Source organism: Bicyclus anynana, chromosome 26 (genome assembly GCF_947172395.1).
Source record: "Bicyclus anynana chromosome 26, ilBicAnyn1.1, whole genome shotgun sequence".
NCBI lineage: Eukaryota > Metazoa > Arthropoda > Insecta > Lepidoptera > Nymphalidae > Bicyclus > Bicyclus anynana.
This window is the reverse complement of record NC_069108.1, coordinates 5,350,696-5,362,797: the sequence shown is the minus strand read 5'-3', so window position 1 is coordinate 5,362,797 and position 12,102 is coordinate 5,350,696. Positions and strand designations below refer to the sequence as shown.

General features: G+C 37.1%; 1 protein-coding gene across 2 annotated transcripts in view; it reads right to left on the bottom strand.

Moving 5' to 3' along the window:
* Positions 1 to 4,420: 4,420 nt before the first annotated feature.
* LOC128199526 (heat shock 70 kDa protein cognate 5-like) overlaps positions 4,421 to 12,102 on the bottom strand; it is a 29,241-nt gene continuing 21,559 nt past the window's right edge. For both annotated transcript variants that reach the window (XM_052889505.1, XM_052889506.1), the window contains 2 exons: positions 10,241 to 10,381; positions 4,421 to 8,624 (listed from right to left, as the gene is read on the bottom strand). In XM_052889505.1, the coding sequence (XP_052745465.1) occupies positions 8,535 to 8,624; positions 10,241 to 10,381 (231 nt within the window). In that variant the 3' untranslated portion in view covers positions 4,421 to 8,534. The remainder of the gene's footprint in view (positions 8,625 to 10,240; positions 10,382 to 12,102) is intronic.

Sequence of the window (12,102 nt, the reverse complement as noted above, 5' to 3'; positions counted from 1 at the left end):
TGAAACTAGTGTAGTTGAAGATGGAAAGCTTTTACCGCATATAGTTCAAGACGATAAAACTCCACTTACTGGTTTAGATGTGGCTAAAGGAACAATAAAAGAATCTACTACTCAAGCTACTACAGCAACAATAGACGAAGAAAAACTAACTCAAAGAATAGATGATATTGATGAAATGCCACACGTTGAGGCAGGAGTAGGTAAAGTTGAAGGATTTAATACTTCTCCAAGAATTTTAGGGCATGATATCAGCCCCGACTTATCAACAAGCGAACCCATTGCAGCAACCTCATCTGATCAACCAGAGCAAGTTAATTTAGACGAGTTAGCAAAAAAGTGTCTTGGTAAACCAGATGGTGATATTGATCAAATTGTGCTAAGGGAGTTGAAAAATATTTCTCGTGCAAACGCAACAAAATTCAATTTTCCGAAGGATGAATCGTCCCAAAAATATTTTAGTCAAATATTTGAAAACAAAACAAAAGACAACAACAATATTGTATTTGATATTTCGAGCGCGCAACTTGAACAATTTCTACGCAAAGAATTAAAAGATACAACGGAAATGAAATTCGATAAATTTGATCCTTTTCGTTTGGATACAGTACCTATAGTCAGTACTGATACGAGGGATTACAAAGAAGAAAAAAGATCTTATACACCAGATAGTTTTAACAATCTTTTGCTCAATATCCCTGCTGTTTTAGACCCCTATGATATGCAAGCTATTCCCTTTTATCAATACGTAACTAAAGAGAATATTTTACTTCAAGAACTTCAAATAGATGATACCCCTATACAAAAGCAACAGATAGAGCCAATTACTGAAACTGAAACTAATGCTGCGTTGAACGAAGAAGCCGAAAATCAGGAGCCGAATCTTCAACAATCTAACATCGAGATAAAAGAATCTGATGACTCATATAATCCAGACTATAAAACTGGCACAACACAAACTAACCGGCAGGCAGAAAGTGATTATTTTCCGAAATATGACAGGAGAAACACTGGACGCATGAGTCCTCATATTGTACCAAGTGGCTACGCTGCAGGTCAAACAAATACGCAATCAGCAACACAACCATACGTAACAGAAAATCCACTTGAAAATACGAGTCACATTGTTCACACTACCAATACGCCAAGCGATATTTTTGGAAATCCTTTTCAAAGCCAACCAAGTTCTCCAACATACCAAACCGATCAAGATAGACCAAATACTGAAATACAGAGAGATACTGCAATATCTGCACATCAGAAACCCGATGAATATTTCCCAACGGATCATTTATCTCATTTTAATGACACCTCTATCCAACGAGTTGAATACGTAGTCATTGATGATTGCGTCACTTATACTGGAGTTTTTGATGCTAAAATGGATTATTATGAAAACGCTCACGACTCTGCTACTGATAATCTTTTGTCACAGAGTATCTCTTATTATTCAACGTTCCCCCATCTCTCGGAATTCGAAGAATGTGCTACTGCCAGAAAAACTAAAAAATACTTATCATATGACAGTATCGGTATAAAACCAGAAGAGAACGAAAGCATTTTGGAAGAAATAGACCAAAAAAAACTAAAACCAATTGAAAAGTTCCCCAAAACACAACTGTTAAATCAAAAGCAAGCTGTCATTGAAGACGATACGAGCTTAGTAGATAAAATACCTCTGTCTTTACTATTGAGGCGAGTTAGAGAACGCAATCGCCTTGAAATAATCAAGTCCATGCAAGCTGAGATCGAAACAGCGAGCAAGCCTTGCAACCCACCTTTAGACAGAAGCAAACCAAAGACTACCTTGCAACCACCACCGTGTCAACCCAAACCTAAAGAGCAACCCTGTGATAAGCCAGCACCTTGCAAACCACCCCAAAAGAAGGACCCATGTGCAAAATGTGCACCATTCTTCCTAAATGTATTCCTTGGATCGAAAACAGACTTAGCAATCTCAGATAAATCAATTTACGAACGGATGTATATGTATATATCCTTAGCTAAAGAGTTGACGTTTAAAAAACTGATGCAGTTCAATCAAATTTTGGGGTTTTTCTATCAAAATGCAGAGAAAACTGATAATATAGTGTGTTCAAGAAATTTTGATCCTTGGGTACCTATACCGTCTTGGCCTACTGTGGAGGTAGAAAAGAAGAAAAGTGTGATATGCCCTAAAGAAGGATGTAAGCAACCTGTACATCCTATAAAATCTAATACAGATAAACCATGTTTAGATATGCCAAAGAAAATATCACCGAGCAAAACTATTGTCAATTCTGTGGTATTTGATGGAATATAATACTTTTTTTTATATAATATAATACTTTTATAGATTTAATTATAATAAATCTCTTTCGGTCCTAGATGTGTAGGTACACACAGCGTTCCAATTATTAAATATCATAATAAAACGTACTACTTAACTGTTTTACTTGTTTAATTTCTGGTTTATTATAACTGTGATACTAACGCTACCTGGCGCCCAAAACGGGAGAAGGGTCGAGTTTCGAGCCAGGTGTCAAGTTAATTAGCACAAGTTTTATGTACCTATCCAGAAACTTCAGGCAACCAAAACTGAGTTTCGGCTTCAGTCTCAGTTTAGGCCGAAACCGAAACTTCCACAATAGCTTGTGGTAATTTCTTTGTACGGAAGAAACTAAATGTTGGTACTGATAGGTAGTTCGGTTGGACACTAATAAACAAGGAACATATTGCTAATAAATCCAAACTTTTTTGCACTCGGCTAACGTCATTCGAGCCCAGGTGTCAAAAAGTTTTGACGGCCTCCGTGGCGCAGTGGTATGCGCGGTGGATTTATAAAACGGAGGTCCTGGGTTCGATCCCCGGCTGGGCAGATTGAGATTTTCTTAATTGGTCCAGGTCTGACTGGTGGGAGGCTTCGGCCGTGGCTAGTTACCACCCTACCGGCAAAGCGGTACCGCCAAGCGACTTAGCGTTCTGGTACGATGCCGTGTAGAAACCAAAAGGGGCGTGGATTTTCATCCTCTTCCTAACAAGTTAGCCCGCTTCCATCTTAGACTGCATCATCACTTACCATCAGGTGTGATTGCAATCAAGGGCTAACATGTAAAGAATAAAAAAAAAACTCATTTTATAGTATCGTGTTAAACAGAGAGATAGAGAATTCGAAACTCGCACTTGCGAGTTATAAAAAAATCGTTACAGAATAGCCTAGCAGGTGTCAAGTTAATGCGCACGAGCTATACCTTTCTTGACGATTGCGTGGGTAGTGGGTCATCCTGCTACATCTACGGCCGTGGGTTTGATTCTCAAAACTGCGAAAGACAAAAATAAAAAAAAACAAAACTAAAAAAAAAACAAAAATAAAAAAAAAACAAAAATATTGTGAGATGGGCATGGGTATTTTCCAGTTCTGTATGTGTATTCTGTAGCCGTGATAGCCCAAAAAATATGACTTCAGCCTTCAATTCTGGAAGGCACAGGTTCAAATCTGGTTCATTCCTTCAATTTTTCAGCTATGTATGTACATTTTAAGAAATTACATATCACGTGTCTCATACGATGAAGGCATCAAAGGCAAAACATCGTGAGGAAACCTGCATACCTGAGAATATTCTTAATTCTCTGCGTGTGTGAAGTCTGCCAATCCACATTATCCCAGAGAAAATTTTCAAAGTTCATTTGAGTTTCTAAAAGCACATGATAAGATTTTCAAAATCACAGACAGACGCGTCGATTTCATTTATACGTATTAGTATAAAATTATAAATGTATCATATAACTCGGCTGATAACCCATAACGAAGGCTGTTGATAATACTTTCCTTTTATACTAGACGTTTGCCCCGCGATTTCACCCGCGTCTATTTCGTTCTCGTAAGAAAACCTGGATAAAATATAGCCTGATACTCGCAAATAACGTGGCTTTCTAGTGGTAAAAGAATTTTCAAAATCGGTTCAATCGATGAGGTTACCACATGTACAATGTAGGGGACATTACCTCTTTAAAATATTAAGCCTAGTAGATTAACTTCGTCCATAAAAGGATAGATATTATTCTGAAGTAAGTCACCAGTTACGGTCAATATCTGCCGGCCTCCGTGGCGCAGTGGATAAGCTGAGATCCTGGGTTCGAACCCCGGCTGGGCAGATTACCTTAATTAGTCCACGTCTGAATGGTGGGAGGCTTCGGCCGTGGCTAGTTACCACCCTACCGGCAAAGGCGTACCGCCTAGCGATTTTGCGTTCCGCTACCATATCGCGTCCTAACAAGTTAGCCCGCTTCCATCTTAGATTGCATCATCACTTACCATCAGGTGAGATTGTAACTTGTAAAGAATAAAAAAAAACCACAATTGAATTTTCTAAATAATATATTCAACTATGCTAATTACACATACAATTTCTTCGCAATACAATTTATAATGCATGCGTTTTGAATCAAAACGTATGCATTATAAAACAACATATTCAAAAACAAAAAAAAATAACAAGCCACGGTCAAATATTGGTAGGATTTTGTAGATGTATTCATGAAAATATCCACTGGACTATAGACGTAATGTAAATTGAAATGTAATTGCTAAATCCCAATAATTAAAACGCAACAATTGTAAACAAATTCATAATTGTAAACTAAAAGTAGTTTTAAACTGAATAGTAATTGTAAATTGAATTGCAACTGTAAATTGAAACGCAACAACTATAAACAGGTTCATAATTTAAACTATAAGTAGTTTTAAATTGAATCGTAACTGTAACTTGGATTGTAATTGTAAACTGAATCGCAATAGTAAATTAAAACGCAACTATTGTAAACTGAATCGTAATTGTAATCGTAAACTGAATCGTTGTAAACTCAATCTTAACCATTCGCTGCCCGCGAGTATTCTATCGAAAAGCCCGTCTGCGTTGAAGAAGCAGACAGTCACGAAATGCGGTTTTTATCTACCGTTGTGAGCCATTTAAAAAAATCTTTATATTCCTTTATCGCGCGGAGCATGATACTGTGCTCGCATATTGCCCTTAGTTTACTTTATATTTTTTTACATGTCACGTAACGGATACGATGGGCGACCGGTCGTCCATTTAGGAGTCAAGAGGTTATTTTAAAATTCTGGTTATCAAGGTATATCAGCATTTACATAAAGAAACAGTCGAAAATGCCTTAAAATACAATTTTAAGTTAATTTGAAATAGCATTACGTCTACAGTCCAAACAAAATCTACTTAAATGCACAAATAAAGCTTCTCCATTCCACCCCAAAAATACCTCCACAAAATCCAACGCACATACACACACACATTTTCAATTAAAAATATAATAATCATTAATAACTATTACAATATATTACACGAAATTGTAATTTTTCAAACTTAAGGAATACCAGTCCTGTAACACTAACAACAATTATATATAACAGTTTTGTTGTAATGCAAAAATGTACAGGTCTATTATGTATTTGTTTAAAAGAATATTTGTAATATAAATGTTTCATATATATGACCAATAATGACCAATAGTTCAACTCATATAGTTCGTTAAAACTGCTAGCAGTGGGTATGCTAATAGTCCAATTATAAAGTTATTAAGACTGCACACACATCACATCAACTGCATGTGTTTTATAACTGCACAGTATGTCTTACAAAATACACCGTTTGTAAGCCGCCCAGTTATTAGTCCAATACAAGAATCTCCTTAACAATATTAAAAATGACCTCACACACTAGCGAAAAAACATCCTCTTTAATTATGTTTCGTAAGTATTTAGTCATTGAACTTTCAATCTAGTTAAGAGTGTGCAATATGTAATTTGATGGTTACAAATGGTTCTGGATCTCAGATTCTGGAATAGTAGTAGGAGCCTGATATTTGGGTAAATGATATTTCAAAGTGTTAGCTTCGTTATGACTATTCAAAATACACAATTTGTAAAACTTTTCTCGATAGTTTATTTTTTTTTAAAATACATGTTTTGCTCACATTTTGCTTTCAATCTCAGGAAAAGCCAACTTATTTTCCTAAATTTTCCTTTTGTATAGAAAATTAGGTATATATCTTGAACATGGCCATTTTGTTTTTCGTTATGTTGTTTAATTTACTTGCAATTAGGTAAAAATGGTTTTGGCGCTCACGTCATAAAATTTGCGTCGCACATCAATCGCTCCGTGCTTTTCACTCACGTGAAAGTCATAATTCGGCGTCTCGCTTGCGCTTCGAATTTTATCCATATCGTACCGACGCGCTGCGCGCTCTTAAGGCTAAAGTTAATGACCTCAAAGGGACCGATGAGCCGTATAGCGGCATCGCAGCAAATAGGTAGGTGTTTGTAAATACAGGATGTTTCAATATAATTGATTTTTGAAAGTTAGTTACAATCGTATCTCCTTGAATTGTACTTTGTTTTTTTTTATAATGACACTAATGGATGATGATACATTTTGGATACATTAAATAGGATTTCAGTTCAAGACGAAGGAAACTTCACGGTGTATTTATATTTACTATGGTACTCTAAAAACATCAAATATATCAAAGCAAAGCAAATATTAATTTTTAATTCGTACAAATAATGAGTCCTGTACATTTTTCAATTTAAAAAAAAAAAAAACAACTACAATGAATTTCACCTATCACTTACCTAACTATAATCTACAATGTACGCAGTTTACTAAAGCTATGAAATGATATCACTACATTTTATCTATGCAACCTAAAATGTTTTCGAAAATAAGTCCGACCGGCCGCAAACGGGCTATAAAATTGCTGGATATATTGCCGTAATGTATACCACAGCAATACGCCCAAAAACTCTGGCAAGTTCGTTAATGACACCCCCATGATATGCGGGCGACGGGGAGAAAGACTAAAATCGTGCGTGCGTGCATCAGCATTCATCGCTACACGCCCCCCGGCCCGCGCGGACCATCAGGAGTGTTACGAACGAAGTTGCCAATCTATATACAATTATTGTTGCAATAACAATTGCTTACTATAACTGATACAGTATTTTTAGGACTGTTTTACAAATAACAACCCTTTTTTACATGTCGAAATCGAACAAAATGTATTTTTTTTAAGTAATTGACAAAGATGCGCGTTTATGAAAACTTCATAATATTTTAATACACCATTACAACCATAGCCGCAAGTGTTTATTAAAAAACTACAAAAATTGTAGATAAAACAATATGGACAACTCTTCAAACAATAATAATAATTGCCATAAGTGTCCCAAACTTACCATGAAATATATATACGTTATGGAAATTTCACAGTGACAATTGCAGCAATGTTTGTATGTACGCTAAGTTGGTTGACTAAAATATGGCATCTAGACAATGTCATCTAGAAATTGCCACAAATGTCACAGCGACTATTGCAGCAATGTTTGTATGTACGCTAAGTTGGTTGGATGAAATATGACTTATAGACAATTGCATCTAGAAATTGCCAAATATGTCCCAGCGACTATTGCAGCAATGTTTGTATCTACGCTAAGTTGGTTGACTAAAATATGGCATCTAGACAATGTCATCTAGAAATTGCCAAATATGTCCCAGCGACTATTGCAGCAATGTTTGTATCTACGCTAAGTTGGTTGACTGAAATATGGCATCTAGACAATTGCATCTAGAAATTGCCAAAAATGTCACAGCGACTATTGCAGCAATGTTTGCATGTACGCTAAGTTGGTTGGATGAAATATGACTTCTAGACAATTGCATCTAGAAATTGCCAAATATGTCCCAGCGACTATTGCAGCAATGTTTGTATCTACGCTAAGTTGGTTGACTGATATATGGCATCTAGACAATTGCATCTAGAAATTGCCAAAAATGTCACAGCGACTATTGCAGCAATGTTTGCATGTACGCTAAGTTGGTTGGATGAAATATGTCTTCTAGACAATTGCATCTAGAAATTGCCAAAAATGTCACAGCGACTATTGCAGCAATGTTTGTATGTACGCTAAGTTGGTTGGATGAAATATGACTTCTTGACAATTGCATCTAGAAATTGCCAAAAATGTCACAGCGACTATTGCAGCAATGTCTGTATGTACGCTAAGTTGGTTGACTGAAATATGGCACCTAGACAATTTCATCTAGAAATTGCCAAAAACGTCACAGCGGTTATTGCAGCAATGTTTGTATGTACGCTAAGTTGATTAACTGAAATATGGCATCTAGACAATTGCATCTGAAATTGCCAAAAATGTTGCCCGTTTACCGGTGTCGGCTACATTTCTCTTCGTATATACGTTTAATAATTATATTCGGCATTTCATTAAATCGTACTACAATACTTTTCCCACCCACATTTCATATAGTAACCAAACCCGACCTAGTGTAGAAAATACAATTTTTCCAATCAGGTCAAAAAAAACCAGAATCTTTTGGTAAACTTAAATAAAAAACTTACTAAAAGAAAATTATTACAGAGGTTCAAACAAAAATCCTTTGTTTATATCATTTTGTTATTTGGTCTAGTTTAATATGTACAGTTGGCCCCCTATTTTAAGGGGGGTTAGAAGTTTGTGGGGGGATTTAGTTCTTCTTCTCTTCTTTCTTCTCCTCTTGCTGCTCTCCTTGCGTCTGGGATTGAGATTGAGACTGTCCCTCGCGTTCTGCTGCCATCTGCGGACAAATTATATGGATATTAATATCCATTCATAAAAATTACCTCTTTTTTTTTAAGTTAGCCCTTGACTACAATTACACGTGATGATAAGTGATGATGCGGTCCAAGATGGAAGCGGGCTAACTTGTGAGGAGAATTAAAATCCACACCACTTTTAGGTTTCTACATGACATAACGCTAAATCGCTTGGCGGTTCGTCTTTGCCGGTAGGGTGGTAACTAGCCACGGCCAAAGCCTCCCACCAGCCAGACCTGGACCAATTCAGATTTTCTCAATTCAGCCGGGGATCGAACCCAGGACCACCGTCCGCGCATATCACTGCGCCACGGAGGCCGTCATAAAGTCTCCTTATAGTAATAATTAGCTTCTTTAGCTTTATATCCTGAAGGTTTTGAAATTCGGAAAAATTGATTTTTTTTTAATCAGTTTAAAAGTGTAGAAACAGGATTCCATTGTTTATTATAAAAAAAGTAAACAATAAATTAACCCATTCCACAATGATATAGCACATTTGCTTGACCGTTACAACAACAGTGTTTGCGACGGCTCAAAAATGTGCAACCATTATATAATGATTTATTTATTTTGCTATCATCCGCGAAAATTCGACGAACCCATGCGACAACGTCACCCAGGTCCGACAAAATACTCTCTACGTACGTTTCACCCCGAAACCGGAGCATCCTCAGGAGATGTTGACTCTACAACGTGCAATTGCAAAGTCTTTTCGCGGATGATAGCAAAATAAATAAATCATTATATAATCATGATGAACTTCCGCAAAGTAACGCCTGCTTCTATCCAATATTTAAATGTGCAACCACTTAGAGCGATACTTACCTTACCCATAGCTTCGCTTACCTAGTGGCGTGCACATAGAAGCATAAACGCAATGCATACCCTGAGGATTCATTATGTTCTTGCAATTTGTACCTTTAGTGCATATCAGCGGCGAAGAGTCCATACAAGCCATTTCCCATCGGGTTGCCGTTTAAAAATTCATACATACTTCATTATTGTAATGACTATATAGTACTAGCTTTTGACCACGACTTCGCCCGCGCTAAATTCGGGGTAACAAAGAGCCTGTGTACCGATTTTTAGCTTCCTACCTTGAAAACTGCGATAAGTCCCATATAAAATTTCCCCCCTCTTTTAGGAGTTAGGGGTAGTTTTAAAAAAAAATTATACACGATTTTTTTTTAGTCACAATTAATCTGCATACCAATTTTTAGCTTTCTACCTTGAAAATTGTGGAATACTCCATACACGCTTCCACCCCCCATTTTAGGGAGTTAGAAAGAGACAAAGTAGCCTATGTCACTCTCTATTCTTTCAACTGTCTACTTAAAAAATCACGTCAATTCGTCGCCCCGTTTTGCCTTGAATGTCGGACAAACAAACAGACACACACTTTCACATTTATAATATTAGTATGGATGGATTTATTAAATATGAGAAATCATGTCACGCGGTCTGAATTTCCTTTTCTTTGGGTTACCTTCGAAAATATCCCATCTTTCGCCACTGGTGCATACCCTACTTAAAAGCCTTATGCACACAGCTGGTGATGCCCCACCAGTGCATTTTGCGTTCAGTTGCGAACACGCACCTTCTTGTAGGCCTGCTCGAACAGCTTGAGGCTGGCCTGCTGCAGCTGGCCGGTGGCGCTGCGGATCGCCTCCGGCTCGGCGCTGTCCTTCTGCGCCAGCAGCTCGCGCAGCTTGCCCATCTCCACGCGCAGCTTGTCACACTGTAGAAATTGAGATGATGACGTTTTTTAAAATAGGCTACTCGCCTGCTGTACTAAACTAAGAAGATTTTTGGCATAAAGCCAGTTTAGATGCCTAGAAACTCTAATCACATTTTTATTTGTGAAAATAATCTCGTAATTGTAATATTTTTATAAAACAAAATTGTATTCTTATCACGTCACCGCAAACGCCAATCATAAACTGTGACGTCATTCGCTACAAGGCATCGGCTTTGTGATTGGCGAGCGCCAATCACGCTGTTATCTCTATGAATGACGTCACTTGCTAATGTGTTGTGTTTCGGCGGCAAAAATTTTACGTAGATATTTTTTCATTTATATTAAATTTTTTACTGGTTATTATTGACGGGACAAAATAAACTTATTTCGTGGTGGTTCATTATGAATATTATTTTAACGGGTACATACCACGATAAAAGATACGATTTTTGACAATTTTTACATATATCGACATTAAAAATCTTGTCTTTTATCGTGGTATGTACCCGTTTAAATAATATTCATAAAATATAGCTTATTATAATACTTCCATAATTAAGTTTAAACACTGTTTATAAAGAGGCAAGTAGGCCCGTCGGCCCAAGGAACCCAGGTATAAATAAAAAAAATATAAAATTTCCATTTCCATATAGGAGTAAATGGAAATGGATAATATGATGTATATGTCACCGTTAAATTGTAAAATACGTCAGTTTATAATCTCACTCGTGATATTATAATCTGCCGTCATATTGTGAACTGAAAATACTAATTACAATTTAACGTGTTATTTTTCGGTATATTATAATCTATCGGAAGTGAAATCGTTAAATTGTCAATCAGAATAAATTCATCATAAGAGTTAGAAAAATTTTACAGCAGGCATAATAAAAATAGGACAAATCAAAGTATAAATAAATAAATAAATAAATATACTTAAACAATACACATCCCTATCTAGCCCCAAAGTAAGCATACAGAGTAGCTTGTGTTATGGGTGCTAAGATAGTTGATATTATAATATTAATATACAATTATATACTACTTATAAATACTTATATAATGTATAAATACACACAGACACTGGAAAAAACCCATGTTCATCACACGAATATTTTCCAGTTGTGGGAATCGAACCCACGGCCGTGGATGCAGAAACCAGGGTCACTACCCACTGCGCCACGCGGCCGTCAAAGTAACATCGTGAGGAAACCTGCATGCCAGAGATTTTCTTAATTCTCTGCATATTGGCCTAACTCCTCTGAGAGGAGACTCGAGCTCAGCAGTGAGCCGAATACGAGATGACAACGAACGTCTTATGTTGTAGGCGATCGCAAATCGTCTCGCGCGCAAGTGACGCGCGAGGTGATAACTCGACGCCATTTTCTCTCGCATCACTCTTTACCGGCCGACGTACGTTACAGTCGACGAGTTTAAATATGATGCTTTATAAAATAAAGGTGACTGCCCACCGGCCTCAGACTAATTGCATAAGGATTAGTATCGCACCCAAATTCACTAAACAAATTGTCTGTCATTTTGTGAGAAAAACGAGTAAACTATATAGCTTGGCGCCCCGATGGGCCGCGTAAGGCGTGTATCGATGAATGAAAAACCGACGACTGATGCACCTCACTTCCCCGCACGCACGATTTCACACCAGCGCAGTGTTTCCCCTCGTCGCCCGCATATCATGGGAGTGTTATCAACGAACTTGTCAG